Raw genomic sequence first — 23,757 nt, 5'->3', positions numbered from 1 at the left:
AATAATAATTTATCATTTCACCATCATGTCTCCCCAATAGTTTGTTAAGCCTATCTGACCCATCTAGTTTCTAAAGGCATCTCCACTAGATCCAAAAAGTCTCAATTCCCCTTTATTCATATCTTATCAGACCCATTATTGAATATAATGCAGTTTTTGTCATGCACTTATCCAAAACGTATTACACAACTTGAGCGACCTCAGAGATTCACAACTAAAAATAATCACAGACCCCATAAACCTTAGTTATCAGGGGAGACTGGCAGCTTTTTCTCTGTATTCAGTCTCTTATAGACTACTCCATGGAGATCTATATCAAGCTTTTTGTGCCATTAAAAGATCCAACCCTATTGCACTCCTATTCCTTTGAGAACTAATGGTATATCAAATGGTTGGTTAAAGAAACAAAAACCTTCATCAGCAGATAGATAAAACATGTTGGCATGACAGATTCCTATCCCAATGTTTCCCTCACCTCTGGAACAAACTTTAAATATATGTCAAGCAGAATAGCATCAGTGTTACCTTCAAGGCAAACCTAAACAAATGGGTGGGCAGCCACAAATTCTCACCAGGTCTATCTTGTCTTGCCCTCCTTGAGGACAGATGGACATTATGAATAGGGTTTTTTTGGCCAAGCTTGAAATTGTCTGTAGAATGACTGCCTAGTACTTACCCATAACCCTGTAAATTCCCCTAGCAACTGACGCTAAAAAAGTTTTCATTTTTTGTTAAAATATTTTGTTAATAACAGATAAATAAATTTTAACAAAAAAAATATTTAAACAAGATAAAGTTAAACAGAAAGAACTATTTATAAATGCATCTACTATATAATTTATATTCTAATAATTCTTGATGTATAAAAAAAATAATAAAGTTCTTGCTGCTAACAGAATTGTGACTTTTATTTAGCGGTTCCTTGAGCTTCATCCAAATGTTGTAAGATGCGGTAATTCTAGTTGCTCTCATCTTGATTAAGGGTTCACAACGACAAACATCGGTTGCAATATTTATGAATTCAGTCATCGTTGGAGTTTGTTCATTCTTCCAGTTCTTTGTGATTATTCTCCTTGCAATTGCTGGATGCTCCACAGAAGTGGGTAGTTTACTCTCGTTAAACATTCTTCTAGTTCTTTGTGATTATTCTCCTTGCAATTGCTGGATGCTCCACAGACGTGGGTAGTTTACTCTCGTTAAACAATCAGGTATTGGTGTGTTGAATAAGATACATTCACTTTATCTAAATCATTAAATGAAGCCTGTAGAAAAAACATTAATGTTGTCCCAGAATGGTTTAATTACTTCACAATCAAAAAACATATGTTGCCAATCCACTTTAGTATTTGTTTTACATCTCAGTGTTATTTTTTTTCTTATACATTAAATTCTATTCTATGCGAGGTTATGAAAATTTTGTGTATAAGTTTCCATGTAAAGAATTTCCACTTTATAGAAGTAGTAGTACATTCTGAAGACGAACAACAGTGTTTTCAATATCCGAGGGAGTATTTCAGTGTTAACATTCTCCGTTTTATGTTTCATGGTGCTTATGCAGTCTTTCACCGACCAATGGACCAAGTCCTAAAATCCCAAGGCCAGTATGCTGCTACATACTTGGATGAGATTATCATCCTCTATGAGGACTGGGACTCTAATCTGGTTAAGGTTCAAGCTCATTAGATGCCTTAAATCAAGACAGGTTAATTGTTAATGCCTCTAACAGCAAGACAGACAAGCTTAAGGTTAAATACCTTGGACATATCTAAGAGGAAGGGGGATTATTGAGCACCAAAAAAAAAAACTGTTAAAATCTAAGCACAAAGCTTCCACTGGAACACAAATCTACCATAGCTGTACTTCAATCATAATCCCTGATCCAACACAATCTCCTTTTCATGAAATCATACTCTATGGGACGCAGCAGATCAAAAGCCTTCATGAACCATGCAAGCCAATACAGAAGGTACTGCAGAGAAATGAAGTAAAGCTCACAGGTCTAGAAATTTTCCAACTCCTTTTTTAAAACCTTGGGAACAACCACAACCAGCTCCAACTGCAAGTCTTCTGTGCTCAGAACTCTCAAGTATCTTCATAAAAGATCACAATTCCTGTAAACTACGTACATTGAAACACAAGAAAAAAAAAGGATAAAAAAAGCATTTCTGATGGGGGGGGGGGGCAAGTCATGCTGTGCTCCCCAAACTTCTGCATTTCATAGACCCAACTCTCAGACTACTGTATTATGGGGGATGGAGAATTTTTCATGATATGGTATAATTTCAATGTTAGAATGCAGAACCTCAGCATTGCACATTTGTGATAATACAAAAATCAATGACTACTGTGTTGAATTTAAGCCTTGAACCCAGCAATTCTGGATACAATACAGGTGTTGAGAACAGTACTCCTGACAAATATCAAAGAATGAAGCAATACTGATTTAATGAAATTTAACTGTACCATGACTCAGGAATAGGGTTCATTCCTGTCATGGAAATAGAAATCCTAAACACCTGGAGGAATTAAAAAAAAAAGAGAGTAACCAGGTAGAAGTCAGGAGTTTCAACTTACCTTTAATATACTGCAAAGCACAAAACAATTTAAAAGAAAAAAAAAAGAAATAATTCAAACAAGTACACATTAAACACAGTTAAAATTAAGGAAAATATATACTAAATAAAAAACAGTTCACTTTGCATGGTCAAACTTAGGTCTACAAGACAGGAATCATTTACAGTGTTCTGCAGCCTCATCCAATGTGTACTAAGTGGCAGCCAAAGAACAACGAATTTCATGCATTTGCAGTCTCTCTCCCAAAAGGGGTTAGGATATGGGGTGGGAAGGGGCTCCAGCTTAGTGCCCGTATGAGTGGAGGGATGCGAATAAAAATCTAATAGACTTGGATTTTCTTTTTAACAGTAGAGGTATGCTCTCTGCTGTTTCCACTGAAATGAACTAATACTTACACTAACTGGTCAGTGGGAGCTGACCAATGACCAATATCCTCCAAGTTCCTAAATAACAGACATAGCAGTGTCACCTCACAGCGAGAGGTTCTCTGGTTCGAGCCTCGGCTGGGGTGCCTTCTGTGAAGAGTCTGCATGTCCTCCCCGTGGTCATGTGGGATTCCTCCGGGTGCTCCGGTTTCCTCCCACATCCCAAAGACATGCTGTAGGTGGATTGGACACTCTAGGCATGAGTGCGTGCATGTGCGCCTGCTATGGATGGTTGGGCGCCGAGCTGGCAACTCGACACCGTAAAACTCCACTGTCAATCATGAGCGAACAGGTGATCCACTGTGGTGACCCCTAACTGGGAAAAGCCGAAAGAAGAAGAAAAAAGAAATCTAGCAACAAGCTAAAACATAGCAACAGAACCTGAACATTTACCATTCTGATAAAAGAATAAACTTGTCTGTAGGATTTTTTCAAACACGTCTCATAACACACAGTTTTACCTAAGCAATCAGAACAGAGTAAAAAAAAAAAAATATCATGGCACATTTTCTATGGAAGTCATGTTAATATATAAACCAAATTTTTGTATGTAGTATGAACGACTACAGACCACTTACTGTTTGGCTATTAGATTAATGATCACAAGCACTAAAAATGCAAGTGGACTGCATCAGGTGCTACAGAAGCCAGATGGGGAAGAATAGGTGTGAGTGTCCAATGCCAGCATGCCCATTGTTTGGGGTGGGGGGATTTGTTGGATGAGGCTACTGCAAAAGTGTCATCAGTAGACCTAAAGTGCAACTCTTGCAACAGGAATTTGGGAAAGTGAATGCCTGTCTGAGGTCAGAAGTACATAACACTTCAGATGAGCACATCTGGTGTGCAAAAGTGTGTAACCACACTAGCTCAGCTTAACAGGCTCTGTATCACTCTGACTTTCCAATTGACTGATGAGATGAGTATACAGTAAGAGAACAAAAAAATTATTAAGAATGCACATTCTAACACATTGTTTGAAATAGTGTTCAGAGTACATGCCTCCCATGCAAGACACTGTACACTCTGTAACCCCCACAACTTAATAGCATTGACTTTAAGGCTCTGCACCTGTGGAAAAATGGGTGCTATCACAAGCAACAACCTCAATCTGCCAAACTGCATTTCTGACTAACTATGCATACTTACACAGATATGAATCACTACTCCCTTACTGTTGTAACCATTTATTATGCACTTGAATAGATAATCCATGATGTGTAGGTGGAAAGTTTCTCAAGCTAACCATATTAAAAAATGTCCTCAATGGTACTTCTGCAGCCTCAACACAAACAAAGCTGACTTCACAAGGTGCAATTAAAAAAAATAAAATAAAAATTGACGCAATGATCTAACCATCTCAATGATATGGATTAAGAAAAGGCATAACTGCGGAGCTTTATAGTTCTCCAACTTGCACCCCTCAGCCACCATAAAAAATAATTAAAAAATCTTAATGTTTAATAGTTTCAAAACATTTTAATTACTTTGGTATAACTGTAAAAAAAATGCTGATGTGCAAGTGCACACAAAGAAGCATAACAGTCCATCTTAGGAGTGACTGTTTTTCTACATGTTACAAGATAATTTGGGAGGGGTGGTTCAAGTGACCTAAAGCATTCTTTAGGGAGCAAGAAACAACGCTGAAAATTAAATGTACAAAGCACAAAATGAATTATGTAAACGAAAAACTGGGTGGGGTAAGGTAAACAAGGAGCAGATTTCACAAATCTGCTAGTCTGGAAATACAGGCTTATCCAGTCATCAGTTATCTAATCCAACTTTACCAACTGCAGAAACTAGCTCTATTTAGAAAAATTCCATTTACAGTATAGATCCACTGTCATCACTAGTCCTTTAAAGCCTATGTTATCCACACCACCCCAGGCCCAGCCTCAAAATTACACTGGCTCTTAAAACTAGTCACTACGAAAATATCTACATTCCATATACTTGGTATATTCCGATTTTACTGTATTATAATGTTAACAAATTACTTGGAAAATTTACATTTGCACGTTTATTAGAGGAAAGAGAAACCAAAACTACAGTCTTACCTAACTGTTGTTGGTATGCTGCAGAGCCGTTCCTTTCTATAATGCATTTGTCGTTTTAAATTAAAATAGCCTTACCTGCAGCAGTCCTTTCAATATGCCATGTTATGATAATCAAAATGGAAGCAAAAATAAACACATCGATTCTCCACAGAATTAATGCTACTTTCAGTAAAAAAAATGTTGTTTTATTTTATTTTATGGGGCTAGACAGACAGGACCACTGTGACATATATTGTCAGTTATTAAATTGTTACTTAACCGTTTTAAAAAGAAGAAAAATAAAGGAACATCTTAAAACCAGACATTCGGTTACTTGAAAGACAACAGCGCTACACAAGGTTACTATAACCCTGTAGAAAAGCAGGGAACATTAACAATACATCACGGTACATACTACTGATTCTGCTTCAAAGTGTCAAGTCAGATCCAAAAAGAAAAGGTTGACAATGGCCACTCCTACTCCCAGCCTTACCTTTCTGCAACAGACAGGTTTCAATAACCCATAATGACCAAATTAACACACAGTTGCTTGCTCTTGGTTTTACAACAAACTACCCAAAACCACTCAACTATGCATTTTCTCTCAGAAACATATAAATGCATTCGTTCCTATAAGTCTTTCAAACTAACATCTAAAGTTGTGGATCAAGTCTTTCCAAACAATACCTAAAAGCTGCGCATCTTTATGTTTAGAAATTGATTTGCTGCCCGAAAAGTGCAACGAAACAGTAAACAAAAGAAAAGTTAATAATACAATGGATTTGCATTAAATTAAAGAAACAAGGTCCAAAAATCTGTTATTTGCTAGATGAATTAACAGCATTTCTAAAGATAACACAGTAATTTACAGGAAAAGGCGCTGTCCTACATCCTCCTCCAACTATTACATTTCATATATACATTTCCCTGTCACTGGCCTCTTCTGAAAGAAATTCTAGGTCTCCAAACTCATTTTGCTTAGTGATCCAATTACCTGAAAATGGCAGAACAGGAACCCAAGTTACTAGCGAATATCCGACTAACACTGAACACAAGTAAGGCACTAATTGATGCTGTACCAGACGACAATACTCGCAAAATCATTCCAAAATACTCCCTTTCCCTACCAGCTACGGGTAACTAGGAAGTGACGTTACTCGTACTGGGTGTAGTCAGGTAAGAGGCGAGGTGGTGCCCTTCTCTGGAGACTTCATTGTATTTTTTTAGGGGTTTTTTTGCCTTTTTGATCGCATAGGTGTGATAGCTATTCGATTGAGTCATACGGGAACAAAAAGCTGGCAGTTTATCTTTGGCGAAATGTACATGATTGTAATATTATTTGAAGTAGCTTTAATATTATGCACACAACCGAGTGTAGGAGTTCAGTTTCGTGTTACTGTAACAGCTTGTATTCTCCGCAGCTGTAACTCGTGTTCGTGTAATTGTTATGAAATGGGAAGTACGTATTCTGTCTTTTTCAGACATATCTTTAACGCCTCTGTTCTATGACGTTTCTTAGCGCAATGAATGTCGTCTCGTCTTACTTTTATCACTAAGAAAGAGTTAGAAGTCGTCGTTCACTGCGTTCTGCACCCCCACTCCGGCAGTAATTTGTGTGTATTGCGTACATACATCCATAGATAGCTACTACGCTATCGGCCCAAGGGCTTACGTAAGCCTAGCCAACAAGCTTCCCCGGCTACGCCACCCAAGAAAGTTATTTTCCTGTGCCACTGTCGAGCAGAGACACAGAAGTGATTCCCCCCTCATATTTCCCATCCACTCATCAAGATTTTTCTTGGAGTGCTAATGAAGAACTTTGCTTGACATAGATGGGTAGCCTGTTCCAGAGTATGGGTAGTCTCTGAGACAGGAAACTATCCCTCCAGCATGTCCTGTTTATTGTGGTGACAAGGTTTAGGTCCCTAGAGCGTGTAGCTGGGAGGGATTGGGATTTCTTTAGGTGTAGCATGTCCAACAGCTCTGGGTTTGACATAGCTTTATATGTTAGGCAGAGATCACCTCAGAGTAGGCCATATGCTATGGAGTAAAGCTGGAGTTTTTTGCGGCGGTCAGTGTAGGGCATTTGTTTGAGGCCAGTAATCCTCATTGTGAGCTACTTCTGTGGCCTTTCCAGCTGCTGCAGATGTCTTGTGAGGTACAGTCCAAAAGGGGCTTTGTACTCTATAATGGGTCTAATGAGTGTCAAGTAGACGGGAACAATGACCTCTTCTTTCCTGGATGAGAACCCTTTTATGATGAGGTGTGCCCCATAGAAGGACTTCCTGACTACTATGGCGATGTGACTATCAAAGGAGAGACTACTGTTCACCTGGGTCCCGAGGTCTGTTATCACACATTTGGTGTTAAGTAGATTGCCTACGTGGTAGTTCATGGGCACAGAGTTTTTACCAAAGGGGGTGACACTGCACTTTTTGGCATTGAGCTTGAGGCCATGGCTCTGACACCAGGCATCTGTCTCAGTGAGGACCTTCTGTAGGATGTCCACATCATTTGGGGACTTGACTATGGCTCCTAGTTTGCAGTCATCTGCAAACTTAGTTAGCCAGAGGCCTTCTGTGTTAGCCTGTACTTCAGAGAAGTAGATACCAAACAGGAGAGTTCCCAGGACGGAACCCTGTGGTACGCCACTTGTCACTGCTTTGAGGTCAGATTTGGAGTCTGCAATTTTTACAATGTGGGTTCTGTCAGTGAGCCAATTAGCAGTCCATCTTGTGACGTAGGGATTTATACCTAGTTTAGTGAGTTTAGCTGTAATTCCAGAATGGTGGATGGTGTCAACCCTTGGCAAGGTCAAGATAGGCTGTGTGAACCACCTTACCCTCATCTATGGCTTTGGTGACTGCCTCAAAGAAGTCGATCAGGTTCAGGAGGCATGATCTGCTTTTCACAAACCTGAACTGGGTGGGATCCAGAGTTTGGAGGTTACCAATGTCTTTGCTTATGAGTTCCATGGTCTTGTAGACCAGGCTGGTCAAGCTAATAGGTCGATAGTTCCCGGGATCAGTGGTGGCTCCCCCTTTGAGGAGTGGGATAACTGTTGCTGTGCACCATTCAGTGGACACAAAGCCTGATGCGAGGCTATTATTGAACATGGTGCTTAAGTGGGGGGCCAGTTCGTTCTGAAGTTCATGTAAAAATGCAGCCTGGGATGTTGTCCGGTCCCATGGATGCTGTGTTTTTGGTTTTAGAGAGTGCAGCTTTTACCTGCGTAGTTGTGATTACAGGGACTCTGCATTCTTCCTGTATAGATATGGGCCCTTTAGGGGGTGGGGGGGGGGTAAAGTTAGCACTGAACCTATCTGCCAGGATGTTGGCAATATCAGTTGATTCTGTAATTTTCCTGCCTTTGTGCTGTAACTCAGAGCAGATCTGGGTGTTGTCTTTGAGATTCTTGACATCGCTATAGAATGCTTTGTGGTTGCCCTTGGAATTAGTGGCAATTTTGTTTTCGTAGCTAGCTTTGGAGGTTCTTGTAAGGGATCTCATCTTCTTAAATGAAGCTGACCATGGAGCTCCTCCACTCATGGGATTTTACTCTCTTTTGCAACAGTTTCTTCTGTTGTACAGTTTGTTTATGGCAGGGGACCACCAGATTGGCTTACTTTTTTTGGAGGATAACATCTTGGTTCTGTTTGGGATAGCACAATCCATGCACTCGTGTAATTGCTTATAGAGTGCATTTGTGTAGGATTCAGCAGCTGTAACTGTATTGTCCATCTGCATGGGTGTCATGAAGTTCACCACTTCTGTCTTAAGCATGAAGTTGGCTTTGGAGAAATTTTTACCGTGGTTTCCTTAATGGGGGGTGAGGGCGGTATGTGGATATCAAGGGTGATTAGCTTATGGTCGAATCGGACCAACAAGGAGTTGACTTCAGGTGTGGAACACTGGTCACTCATGTTGGTAATGACTAGGTCTAGGATATTGTTGCCCCTTGTGGGGGTGTGGATAAGTTGATCCAGGGCATTGGAGTTTATGAATTCCAGAAAGCGTTGAGCTAAGGAATTGGTATATGAGTAGTTTTCCCAGTTAATGGTGGGGTAGTTGAAGTCACCCATTATTAGGGTGTTTGGCTGAACTCGTAATATTTTCCAGTACATCAGGAAAAGAGGAGTGGGAATCTTGGGGCATGGTGGGGGATCTGTAGCAAGCTACAATTTGGATTGCAGTTTTGCCCAGAGTTAGTTGCACTTGGATAACCTCGGATGCATTATGCTGAGCAACTAGCCTGGAGGTGTGGACACACCTCCGCCTTTGGTGTTTCGGTCCAGGTTACATGGCTGAAAAGTGTGGTGTGTGTTATAGCCTGGTAGTGCAGGGGTGCTCTCTGGAGCCTTGAACCAGGTCTCAGTCACTGCACGGATATTGATGTTCTCCACTTTAAGGAGTGCTTAATTTTGAGATTTAGACTTCTAGCATTGAGTAGCATTACCCTCAGTTTTTGCTTGCCTGTTCCTGTTACTGTGGTGAATTTGTTATTTGAACCTTGCCTAAAAAGGCACTATAGGGGCAGCAAGAGCCTTAGTCAGTATCCGGAATCCCAGGGGCGACAGGTGCAGGCCATCTGTGGCAAAGCATCGTGGTCTGTCCGAAGTCAGTCATTTTGTCCTTGTACTGCGATATCATTTGGGGCGATGGCAGAATGCTGCTCAGGGCTAGGGTCATACCTGCCTGGGCTACAAGATCAGAGAGCTCTTCCATGTCTCTTTTCATGTAGTCCAGGGAGGTATGTCTGAGGTCATTCACACCAATATGGACAATGACAGAGTCATATTTGTACTTGTGGAGTGACCTGAGTGCGTGGGTTGTGTGGCAGATCCTGGCACCCGACAGGCAGCTGGCAGTAACCTTCTCCTTGTTTAGCCTGGTTAGTGGGACATAGTGTGCCTGACTATAGAGTCACCTATGACTAGTGTGTTGGGTATGTTGTTTTGTCTTATTGGCTGTGGTTGAGTGGCACACTGAGTCTGTGGGCTATGTGTCATTTGGGTTGTGTTGGGGAATGGAGTTTGCTTGCATTTCTGCTTTGGAGGTCTCTGTTGTTTAGAAATAAACTCTTTTACCCATTTTTGCACATGGTATTGGAGTGTGGTATCATATGTGACAGATCAATCATCTAGAGCCAGTGCTCGCACCGTCGGGTAGCTAGCTTTGTTGCAGTTGTATTATTCCACACACATGCATGCCGTCTAATACCTAAAGCCAATTTAGAGTGTCCAGTCATACCTCTCAACTGTCCCTGATTTTGACACAAATTTTAGCTCTGTCCCTCTTAATCCCCACTAAAACTGGTGACTTTTGGAGACATGGGTGTGAGTTACTCTTAATAATTAAAATAATGACTAATTCGATTTATGGACTTATTTTACTTCAGATATACATTTCCTGATTCTGTTAACATCTCTACTTAACAGTACTAATATTTTAAAAAGTGCCCCTGACTGTCTCTGTTTATTTCTGGATTTGTCCTTATTTAGTTGAGAGCTATGAGTCCATGTATGGGGAGGAAACCAGTGCACTCAGAGAAAACCCATGAAAACATGGCGACGACATGCAGACTCCGCACAAGAGGCGAGCCAGCCAAGACTCTAACCAGAAAAATTGTTACTGTGGGGCGATGATGCTATCCAATGCACCGCCATGCTACCTGTGTTAGGCATATAAGACTGTACTTTGATCATACAGTCATTTCTGGTAATAAAACAGGTTTAGGCTAATGCATTTAATGATTTACTAATCTTCCGTGCATGGCTAATCTAGTCCTACACAGAAGTGGCCGCTTAGGAGCAGGACGGCAGCGTGCCATGCATATTAATGAAGGCGTGCTGCCCGACCTCCTAGGCATACACAGAGCATGTACGAGTGCAGGGAGTGTGTCTGCGAGCAGAGCTAAACATGCCCCTGCAAAGTAGAACAGCAGAAAGTGGAAATAAATGAGCGAGGCCGCTCGTAGGTGTCCGCATATCCCCACCAACAGTCCCCCATGTGTACAACAGCAACAGTACATATAAATAAACCGAAGAAAACCCGTTAATATTTTTCTTAAATCCGAGTACAGCTAACCGTAAGTGCGCGGGTGTGCCCATTGCTTAGCTATGGTTAAAGCAGCTTAAAAGGCTGAAGAGGATAACAAGGAAGATATATGCAAATGAAGCAGCACAGCAATAGTGTAGTGGGCATGGCATCTGCCTAACAAGCAGGCATTCCCGGTTCAAGTCCCATTGCTGCACATACCATTCGCCATGTGAAGTCTGTATATGAAGATTTTTTTCTCATATAATTGCTGTATAACCTAATAGATAACATTTAAATGTGAACTGGACTACTGCATTAATAAGGCACTAGTAAGCAGGTTTAAGCACAAATAAGCAATAGTAAGCATATGTAAGCGCTAGTAAGTGTGTTTGCTCGGGAGTAAGTATTACCTACACAGATTAAGCAAAGTAGAAGATAACTGAGTGTTAGAAACTGTAACCAGAGATTAGAAGTGCTTAGCTCCATGCAAACCCGCACACACCAACGTACAACTGCTTTAATGTGCTGTAATCACTCTGTACCCAACGGCCCATGTTCTGACCAGCAACAGAATAAACAGCTTCTGAAAGGCTCAAACTCAGGACCCTGTACACTATAGTCACAGTAGTTAACCACTAAGCCGTCATAGCAATACATATGAATGAGGTATCAGCAAACTAATCCTCACCACAGGAAAAATCAAGCCAAACATATGAACTGAATCTGTGAAAAGTGCGATGTATAACCTGCTACATAACATAAATATGTGAACTGGTGTACTGCAGTAAGCATAGATGTGAGGTGTTATTGTAATAAAGTATAGAAGTCCCCAGGACCCTATACAGTGTATGTACACATGAATCATGGATACCAGACACCTATATAACCTGTAACGAATAATAAATCACTGTCAAAAGGCAAATTAAATGCTAATTAACTATTAAGTAATGCTAACCCCTGCGCAGCTCAACTTAGTAAGCAATGTGTAGGGTAGCCAATTCAATCTGCCTAATGGTATAACTCTTTAAACAGTGCCAACCTTAGGTAAGCAGGTGTGCCCATAGCTTAGCCTATTCAAAACCGGCCAATCACGGAAAAGTGCGGGAAATTGGCTGTATTTAAACCCCACAGGCAGGAATGCTACCCATAACTGGTTGTAGCTTCCTACTGCAGGCAGAATGGCTGGAGTGGGTGACGGCACTTGATTTAGAGCGCAGCGCTGGGGCATCCAGGAGTCAAAAAGCATGGTATGGCTTCTGGTAAAACACCATGAGGAGAGACTACTGCAGGGCCAGTACCAGGGCTCGCAGTATAAAACGGAGGCCTGGGACAGTCTCGCCCGTGACCTCACCAATGCCACAGGTATTCCCCGGACTGGTGAGCAGGTCAGGCACCACCATGCTGACCTGAAGTGGTGGAGGGGGGATGTACTGGAACAGTGGATCCAGGAATCTCGTCAGATGCCTAATGTCCCAGTACTGAGTAAGTACCCATTCTACTAAGTAGGTAATAATTGCCTAACTTGTGTATACTGTGGATAGGTATAGCTAAATATCACTGTATTGAGTGGGCTGTGAACCAGCAAGCTCATGATGCTAGGTTGCAAAGGCTGCGTTGCGAGGCAGGTTAGTAATTATTCTACATGTACTGTCATAACAAATATAAGAGCCTGTAAAAGTGTCGTACCATTAGAAATAAAGGTGTACTATTCTGTGAATAAAGGTGTAACCCCTGGAGTGCTTCTGTTTACTCTTCTTTCATATGTTGTTGAACTGTTGCATACTATAAATAGTACTGTTGTATTAAGCAGTGTTACCCACACTGTGGTATGCAGATAAAATGAGTATGAATGTCTGTATAACAATGTTGGAAGTGCTAAGAGGTCAGTCATATTATACAAGTGAGGGAGACTAGGACAGAAAACGTTAGAAAGCTTCACATCAATTCCCTGGTAGCACAGTGTACTATGATGTTAACTGTAAGTTTTATGTCACACACAGCAGGGGTTTGAATCCCGGGAGTGTTAGTAAGTTGTATGCATAATCATACTCCACCCACACCTGTACAGATTTTGTTACAATGTTCAGATATAAAGCATAGTATGCATAATTGCACCCAACAACAATACAGATTTTGCTAGAATGTTCATATAGAAAGTTGTATGTATATTCATACCCCTCAACTTTTCCAGTCTGTCCAGCATGTCCAGATAAATGGCCCACATCACCAGCCTGGTACCCTATTCCCTTGATGAATCAGTGTGAAGATCCAAGAGATGTAGGCAGCCGTTAATGACATATAACTGATAGTTAGACGTGTACATAGTCAGAGAATGTATATGAAAACAAACCTGTCATTCCAGCATCTCACCCAAAGTGTATGAGAGCATTTCTCAACATATGTTGCATTAACACCTGCATCTTGTCATGCCTGTATGTAAGAGAATGTATATGAAAACAAACCTGTCATTCCAGCATCTCACCCAAAGTGTATGAGAGCATTTCTCAACATATGTTGCATTAACACCTGCATCTTGTCATGCCTGTATGTAAGACGCAAGTCATGTATATAATAATCTATAAACATGCCAGTGTACAATATAAGGCCATTGGGTAGTGTAATAATACATGTAAGGGACAGATCACTGCAGTGACTACGAATGTAGTGAAAACTACAAGGATATATTAGTTGTTAATTGAACTCTCTCTCTCTCTCTCACCCCTACCATATGTGCAAAAATAACCCAATGACACACCTCATTCGGTATGTGCACACTCCAAACATTTGTTGGGACATATGTTTTATTGGTTTATAAATACTCACATTTATTTCTATGCATGTGCCATGTTAAAATACCCAAAAAACACAAGAATCGGTCCTTGGGAGACCGCAACCACTCTATTTAATGTATTAATGCCAGTGAGTACAAATACAGCGTTTTCGTCAGTAAAAATGGTTGACTTCTTCAGGTACATTGATAGGTTGCTCTAACCAAGCATATATATTTTGCTAATTATCAATTAAAATCATTATTTAATTAAGATTTAAAGACACAAAACCACATAAAGAATTCAGGTATTATTACTTCAGTTCTCTATTAAAAACATAAATAATGCATTTAAATTATAAAATTACTATATAAAACAGCATTTCATCATGTTCTAATGAACTTATTTTATTTTACTTTTATGTAAGATGCATGCTGATGTTCACTAAAAGCTTCTCACAGGTGTTGGTAGTGACTTGGCCAGTAAATACTAGCATCTTCATTCTTGCACACATCTTTTGCTTTAGTTTTGAACAGCTTTTGATCTAGTGTTCTCCATTATGTCCTGTGCGTGTAGCATCATACATTAGTGTAGTATGGGTTAAACATCCCACAGGGTGTTTAGTGTAACAGATATGTTAAGATGGTGATTAGCAGTTTCCTTTGACAAAACCATATTCAGCTGTCAGTCATTAATCAAAAGATTATGGGCAGGATTCACAAAACCGCCGTGTAAGAGTTAATATGTCTTACACGGAGGCTGCAGTTAAACGGTGTGACATCAGCATGCCATGCATATTCATGAGGGCATGCTGAATCACACCCTAGGCTAACATGGTCTGTGTAGGAAAGTAGGGGGTGTGTCTGCACGGCGAGTTCTGCAAAGGGACACGCCCCCAGAAGAGTCACAGTCCTGAAAGTAAACTCCCACGAGCGAGTCCGCGGAAATGTCAAGAAACACAACACCACACATGCCCCCACAGACTATAAACCCAACTGTAATGTAAAACGTAAAAATCAACAGTTTAATTTTTTTTTTTTTATAATTTCAAAAATGTTTGCCCATAATTGCGCTCGTTTGCACGGGTGTGCCCTTCGCTCAGCCACAGTTAGCAGTCATTGAAAAAGCATATAAGATCTAAATATGCAAATTAAGCCAAGTAGCAATAGTGTGGTGGTAGAGACGTTGGCCAAAGAAGAGGTAGTCACGGTTCGAGCCCCAACAACATCATTTTCTATTTTTAGTGAAATAAGCACGAAACAATCCCCTGACATATATATATATATATATATATATATATATATATATATATATATAAATTATAATTTAAGTAAAATGTAATGAAATGGGCCATGTATTTTTGAAGAAATCTCACACAATAAAAAAAAAAAATTTTATAAGTGCCCATAGCTGAGCAGCGCTTTAACAAGCTGAGTATGACTGCCTGCAGGTGAGCAGTGGTTTAACAGGTGTAATATGAGTGCCCGGAGTTGAGCAGCACTTTAACACGCTGAAACTGTGTGCCCGTAGCTGAGCAACGCTTCACACAGCGTAATATGTGTGCTCATAGCCAAATAACGAGTTAACCAGTGTAAGCCGTTTGCGCGGAGCTGCGCAGTGCGCCAACTGGCTTACCGGTGGCAACGTTGAGCAAGCTGTATCAAAGCTGCCTTTACACAGACACACACCTCCTAGCCTGTCTAGACAGTAGTAAAATAAAAAAAGCAATGCCCAGGCTCAAACCCAGGATACTGTGCATCATAGTCAATGTACTGAACCACTAAGCCATGACAGTTGTACTGAGAAATGCAGTATTAGCATATATATAGGAATGAATGGAAATAGAAGCATGACAAAGCAGGTTTTTTTTAAGCTGATCCATTTCCAAAATGGCCAATCACAGATAAGTGCGGGAAAAACGGCATATATAAGCCCCATAGGCGGGAATACACAGCATAACTGATTGTGGAACCTATTTGCAGTCAGGATTGCAGGTGTAGGAGAGGGCAGTCGCTTCCGAGCCCAGAGGTGGGGTGTTGAGGAGTCCAAATATATGGTTTGGCTCCTAGTCCACGATCATGAGGCTCAACTCATGCAGGGCCAGGTTCTCTGGGGTGCGTACGAGGCAGAGGCGTAGAACCGGTTGGCACATGATCTCACCAGTGCCACAGGCATACCAAGGACTGGTGAACAGGTCCGTCACCACCATGTGGACCTGAAGAGATGAAAGCAGGACCAACTGGAACCGTTGGATCCAGGAGACCCGGCAAATGCCCAACGCCCCACTACTGAGTTAAGTATCCAAGAAATGATCCTAGCTGATATTATGGAGATGTATGTTCCAATATTACTTCATTTATATTACAGCTGCAGGTGTGCGTTCCGTGAATCAGCGAGCCTATGATGATAGGCTGGTGCGGTTGCGCCACCAGGCAGGTTAGTAATTATTTTGCTGTAATTGTTATAGAACATAAGTGAGACAGCTTGTAAAAGAGTTCAGTGTTGTTACATATTAATAAAGTTCAAATAACACTAGAAGAAAGATTCTGCTAGTACTGTATGATTAGATAAGTGATGCAGCCTGTAATCCAGAAATAAAAATTAAACAAGTCTGAAACAGAGATTTTCCACCTGTATTGTAATATCAGATAACTTGCTTCAGCCTGAAAATTACTGGTAAACAAGCTAAAGACGATATACATGTGTCAAATACATCCCCTTTTAAAATCTGCCATATGAAACAAGTGAGTCTGTTGGAAATGAGTGTTGTAACCAAGTAGGAAATGTTAATAACGCCTAGAATTAAGTACCATCTTGAATTGTAAAAATAAAACAAGTGAGTGTGAGAAAGAGGTATGAATCGACCAAGAAAGCTGTAATAAGTTTTGAATAAAGTTATATTGCAGTCAGTACATAATGAAATGAATGAGACAGCCACAACCAAAGAGTGAAATGTTTGTAATAAAGTACTGAAGCTGGAATGTGTCTGTCCCACAATTTGGATATGTTGCTGTACCCTTGCAATATGGAGATAGTATGGTTGTATGAAATACTGAACATCCACAGTTGTCTAGAGCCATATAAATCAAATGTAGCAGGATGCTGTATCTGAACACAGCCAGATATGAACGTGTATAAATAAAAATGCAATGTATATTAATGTAGCAGTAACATTCCCATCACCAACATTCCTAAGGTTACATATAGGAAACTGTACTAAGACCTGTAGGGTATATATATCTGCAGCTACTAGAAATGTACAGCGTATGTATAGGTAGTTGAAGTTGTTAATGAAATATTTCTTCACCCTACCCTATTTTCACAAATAATGCCATTCCACACCAAACTGGGTATGTGTATTCACAATTAATTCCCATGGACATTTGTCCTGTTGGTTCATACATATTTGCATGTATGTTGATGCATGTGCCCTGTTCACATATCCAAACCTGATGGCCTGTTGCCATCAATCAACCCTGCATGATGTTGGATTGTGTACTGTTGTTCAAAATATGCATGTGTTATGCTTGCTGTTCAATGTTTGGAATTCATGGGTGTTTGGTTAATGGGAATACTGATGCATGCTGTTACAACTAATTTTGAATGGTATTGTTTGTTACTAACCCAAAATGTCATAAAATATTGCTAAACATAGGACAACAGGGAAGGCGGGTTCCAGCGGACCCACCTCTCCCACCTCAGCTGGCGAGTGCACCTGGCACTAGTGCCCAGGCCGGAACCTCCTCCGGTGGCCCTGTGCCACCTTTGGGTGGAAGCGCTGCAGGGGATGGGGCTCGTCCCCCCTCTGCAAGCGTGGCCAGAGGAGAACGTCCACTCACCTTCCAAAGTGTCTGGTCTGTGGTGCGTAGCGAGATCAGACATTCTGTGCTTGAACCCCTACTCCAGCTTGAGGCATGGGTGGCGCAACTCATGGGTGTGCCTGCCCATCCTACACTGCCCCCAGCACAGCCCTGTTCTGGGCAGTGAAGGTGCAGTGGCAACTGCCCATGGGTGGGGATCTCAGTTCCACTGTTGCCATCTGTGGGCTCATGGGCTCATGATATCCAAACATCTGTCCCCGTCAATTGTGTTTCCCCCCCACATGTGTCATACTCCGCCCCTGTATTCGTCTTGTTTGTCTTGTCTGTTAACCTCCCCTACCTACCTCCCCAAATATGCCTACTTCCTGTACCTCACATTCCACTCTCACCCGAAAAAAAAAATAAAAAAGGGCACTCTGTTCTCACAAAAAAATGACGCCCCATACATAGCTGCCCATTTTGAAGACATGTCTGCTGGACATGTCAACTGGTAATTACAATTGGCTGTACAACATATTTTGTTGTCCTCACCCCTCTCTCAGGGGTGGAAGATTTCAAATTTCACACCAAATTACACACATATGCACAGCTGTTGCTGATAAAGAAATGGGCAGCTATGGGCCTTTCCTACATCCTTCCTGCAAATCCCGAGCTTGTTTTCCTACTGTCCTACCCTCTTTGTGCCCCCTTTTTCACCACTTTCCTATCTCCCCATTTTCTTTTCTTTCAACGAAATTAGCGCGGGTGTGCGCAAGAGTAAGCACTTTTAAGCAGTAGTCAGCGGGTGTGTGCTTAGCTAAGCGACAGTAAGCATGCGTGAACACCGCGCAAACCAGCGCTAACCCGCTTACAACTGCTTAAAAGTGCCTTAGTCACTCTGAATGGCAAGGCCTGTAGTCTGCTCAGCAGCAAAGTAAAATTCCTTTGTCAGTCTCGAACCCAGGACCTTGGAAACACTAGTCTGCATGACTTACCACTAAGCCATGACTGAACTTTGTGCTGAAAGCAATATATCATGAAATAGTAGGACTGAATGTAAAGGGAATATAAGAAGGCTATTACGTAAAGCTTTTCTTGTATCTTTACTGGCAATTCTTGTGGAATTGCATTACATTAGTGTGATAAGAGAAACAGCCATGCTAGTAGGTAATAATGTGACAGTAGCACCTTGCAAACCACACACACTATCAGAGTAGGATAAACACCACCATATTTGAATAGGTAAGAGGCCAGACCTCGCAACTGTGACTGATTTACAGGGATGTTCCTGATTTGCAAACAAATGTTAACTGTGCCCCACTGACTCCCTGTGAAATGTACTAACAGCAGGCAGAAAGGTGTGGAATCCCACGTAATGGTAACTCTCAATTAGTTAAAGTACACACTACTTGCATGTCAGAAATGGTGTAGTAATACATATGCTCAAAATACCCCACAGTCACAACTGCAGAATATCTGAAATATATCATGGGTGTATCCCACTGATATCTACCATTCCCTGAGGCTGCTAAAATATACACCTGAGAGTATCTGAGTCCTGCAAGTGTCAGAAACTCACAGGCATATCATTCTGTCTGCTGTCACACACTCTGTGAATAGCTGTAGAATTGCTTCCACAAGCACACCCTCATGTAGGAGTACAACCCAGAAATATCAAAGGATGTAGCCATCTAATAAAATAAGGACAGTATAGCAGTTTACAAGCACTGCATGTGCCTGATATTCATAACTGTTAGTACAAAGTACAAGGCCCCACTACTGCTCAGCAGCAAAATAAGATACCCTTGTAGGTGTCAAACCCCACACCTTGGCCTTACCAGACTGCATGCAGTACCACCAAACCACACCAAGCATATAAGGAATTGCTGCTGAAAGAAATATATCATGCATTACAAGGAGTGAATGTAAATGGAAAATAGGAAAGCCATAGCAACACATTCCAGTAAAGACACTAAGCAGGCCTTCAAGGAGTGAATGTAAAGGCTAAATAGTGAAGCCATAGCAACAAATTGCAAGAGCTACTGTTGTATACCAGTTAATCCACAAGTCCCACAGGAAAGCACATACTCCCATGTAAACAGTATTAGTATTATTAGGTGTCAGTTAGCATACACACTGAGAAGAATGAACTGGAAGAAGCAACAGTCAGGTTTCAGTGCAGCATGCATTTCAGTGCCTACAACACAGCCTTAGATATGAGAGACATACCAACCTTTACACTCACAGAGCAGTGTCCACAGCAAACCAGCATGGTCTCCACCTTGAAAAACTGAAAGGGCTACGCCTACCTAACCTAACATTTTATAGCACTGTCCTGAAATCACAGTGAGAACTGCAATTACCACACAGCAGGCTGCATGCAATTAGTAAATGCTGGCTAACAATTGGTGCAGAGGCCATCACATGCACATGTGCAGATACCTACAAAAGCAGCCTGTACTCCCAGTCCCCACATGCAATAATATCATTGCCGCAACTGGAGGGAGAGAGAGAGAGAGACTAAAAAAAAAATAATAAAAATAAAAATAAAACATCAAGACAGCAGCAGCAAGCCAGCCATCAGCAAGCCAGCTATCAGCAGTCAGAAACAAAGGTAATGTAAACTACATAATCTAATAATCTACATACTGTGAACCCTCCATATGTGTTAGCAGTCTGTATCTATATTTATATGAAGATGTGCATAGGGCAAGGGACATACTGCAACTGTTAGTGAAGGCTGGACATACATATGTAGTTGAAGGTTGTTAACAGTATGCTGCCGTAGGCCCAGGGCCAATAGCAACAATCTTTCAATCTTGCTTCTGCTTTAATGCAAAGACCCTTTCGTTGTTTACAGCAGGACATGCTGGATGGACAGGTTCATCACCCAGAGACTGTCCATACTCTGGAATAAGCTTCCTGTCCATGTCAAGCAGAGCACCTCGAAACTTTGCATTTGAAAGTTGGTATCCTACAATTCCATGTGGGGTGGGTGGGGTTGCATAATTATGTATGCAAATGTTATGTTAATCAGCGTACAGATTTGTACCTATTTTTCAAGTGCTTTGTCCGGATTTTTAATGTTTCCAGGTTGAGAGGTATGATGCTGTTGTAGTGGCCACTGTTGTTCCATATATGCATGTGTTCTGCTTGCTCTGCAACTGTTTTACATCTGATGTGTTGGGCTAATTGGCATACCCAAGCATGCTGTTATAACTAATCGTGAATGCTGTCAACTATTACTAACCCATATCTGTCTGTAAACTGCAACACCATAGCTCATATGGGAAGGCCGGCCCCAGCGGACCCACCTGTCCCATCTCAGCTGGCCATGGCACCGGGCACCAGCATGTCTGGGGCCCAGCCTGGGACCTCCTCCTCCATAGGCCGTTCACCACCTTCGGGTGGAACCACTGCAGGGGATGGGGCTCACCCCCCCCGGAAGCGGGGGCGGAGAGGAACCAGTCAGCCATCATCAGGTCAGGTCTGTGGTGCATAGGGAGATTGGTAGGGCTTTTCGAGACCAGCTACGCCAGCTTGAGGGCCGAGTGGCACAACTAGAGGATGAGCCTGACCCTCCTACACAGCTCCCAGCATGGCCACCTTTGGGGCCGTGAAGGTGCAGTGATGACTGCCCATGGGTGGGGACCTCAGTCCCACTGTTTCCATTTGGGGGCTCATAGGCTTGCAACTTCCAAACACCCCTCCCCATCCAAGGTGTTTACCCCCCCACATGTGTTGTATACTGCCACTATATGCATCTTGTTTGTCTTGTCTGTTAACCTACCCAACCTACCTCCTCAAATATACCAACTAACCCTCCCCAACATCTCACTCTCACCTGAAAAAAAAGGGCAATCTGTTCCCACAAAAAAACTTGCCCCATACATAGCTGTCCATTTCACACGTGTCCACTGGACACATGTAATCTGGTCTAATTGGCATCGCAACAAATTTATGTTGTCCTCTCCCAGGGGTTTGAGTGTCCAAATCTACCTCCAAATTCAGTGTGTATGCACAGCTGTTGCTGTAGAAAAATGGGCAGCTATGGACCTTCCCTACACCCTTCCTGCACATGCCTAGCTATTTTCCCTACCGTCTTTCCCTCTTTGCACCCCTTTTTCCCCTCTTTCCTATCAACTCTTTTTTTCTTTTCTTTTAAAGAAATGAGTGCAGGGCTAAGTGGCAGTACGCACTTTTAAGCAGCAGTAATTGGGTTTAAGCCTGTATGCGCAGGGGGTAAGCACTGCCTACACAGGTTAAGCAATATTGCAGCTAACTGAGTGTAAAACACTGTAACCAGAAGTCGGCAGTGCTTACCTCCATGCAAACCCGCTTACAACTGCTTTAAAGTGCCTTAATCACTCAGTATCCACCCGTTGGTGTTCTGCACCAAACAAAATAAACAGCTCCTGCAAGGCTCGACCCAAGGACCCTGCACACCATAGACAAAGGGATTTACTACTAAGCTATGATGGATACAAATAAATTTGATGTTTATAGAAATACATCATCCAGTCCAGTCATGCAACGGCACATAGAATGTATACCTACAGCTAGATGGACGTGTGTGCAAATATATTACTATCTAAATGGATACAACATATCTATAGATGTAGTCACATTATTTATATATATATATATATATATATATATATATATATATAAATAAATAATGTGACTACATCTATAGATATGTTGTATCCATTTAGATAGTAATATATTTGCACATATATATATATGGGTCTACTTCTTTTGACCTAACTTTCATTTGCCTGACCCCATTTAACTGAAATTTTATTTGCCTGACACTTCATTTGACTGACAAGTATTATTAGCAAGAAAATGGAATATGCCCCCTTCCCCACTGTAGTGCGACCCTGGAGTTAGAATATATAGTTAGGGGAGGTGTGGGGGGCACAGCCCCCCACAATGGGGGGTGTGGGGGTGAAGCCCCCCACTTCATTTCATATGATATTAACTTTTGATGTAATATTGCTTAGTAAAAGAAAAGTAAGTGGGGGGCTTTGCCCCCCACACCCCCCCTAACTATATATTCTAATTCCAGGGTCGCAATACAGTGGGGAAGGGGGCATATTCCATTTTCTTGTTAATAATACTTGTCAGTCAAATGAAGTGTCAGGCAAATGAATTGTCAGGCAAATGAAATTTCAGTCATTTGATCTCAGGCAAATGGGTGTCAGGCAAATGGGAGTTAGGTCAAAAGAAGTAGACCCATATATATATATATATATATATATATATATATATATATATATACATATATTTTTTTTTTTTGTTTTTTTTATTTTATTTTACATTTGTTGACCGGGCTAGTCCAACTGGATATATGTCCATTTTCAGTAGAGGCCCGGGGAGAAAAGCTAAGTTGTACAAATTCACAAAAGGCATAAAAATGTTACATGATTTAAAAAGATAAATAAGATACGAAAAAGTATTTTTTTTTTTTTTTAAATTATCCCTCGGTCATGTTACACATGTTGACATCACATCCCCCTCTCCCCCTATATACACGTATATATTTATATATAAATATCCACAGATATATATATATATATATATATATATATATATATATATATATATACAAATATGTGAACATGTATACATGCAAATGTCGACATTTACACATATATATATATGTCAACACCCATACGTCCACATATACACAGCAAGTTACACATATGTACGCAGATACATGTCCCCATAGGTATATACGGATATAGTTAGAAATATGTAAGCAAATATATACACCCACAGAGGTATATATGGCCAGACATCTGTAGATAACAATGGTAGATTAACAGACACATATATGTCCACATGCACCGTGAAAGGCCTTGACAGGCCCCAAACAATATACGTCACATACGAATTGGCATACCCCCTGCCCAAACACGTCCGCCCTGCAAAACACTACCAAATTCAATGTAATGTACGTGTGTCATTAAAATAGGGATTTAAATTATCCCTCGGTCATGTTACTCATGTTGACATCACATCCCCCTCTCCCCCACCCACTAGGCGGCCCGATCAGTACAGGCCCATCCAACCAAGGCCATCCCCGACCCATACATTCTTTACCCACAGTTCC

At 41.3% G+C, this 23,757-nt stretch overlaps 1 protein-coding gene across 2 annotated transcripts in view; it reads right to left on the bottom strand.

Annotated features, from left to right (window-relative positions):
* The window catches only part of NUDT9 (nudix hydrolase 9), a 394,594-nt gene extending 388,424 nt beyond the window's left edge, over positions 1-6,170 (bottom strand). Inside the window, exon 1 of one of the 2 annotated variants that reach the window (XM_044086274.1) lies at positions 6,027-6,170. In XM_044086274.1, the coding sequence (XP_043942209.1) occupies positions 6,027-6,136 (110 nt within the window). In that variant the 5' untranslated portion in view covers positions 6,137-6,170. Of the gene's footprint in view, positions 1-5,128; positions 5,426-6,026 lie in introns of those variants that run through there. The other variant, XM_044086275.1, reaches the window with a different exon arrangement.
* Positions 6,171-23,757: the final 17,587 nt, after the last annotated feature.

This window comes from Protopterus annectens, chromosome 10.part0, assembly GCF_019279795.1.
Source record: "Protopterus annectens isolate FY-2018-M chromosome 10.part0, PAN1.0, whole genome shotgun sequence".
NCBI classification, from domain to species: Eukaryota; Metazoa; Chordata; order Ceratodontiformes; family Protopteridae; genus Protopterus; species Protopterus annectens.
Note: the sequence above shows the minus strand (reverse complement) of the source record. Positions and strands in the feature narration are given on the sequence as shown.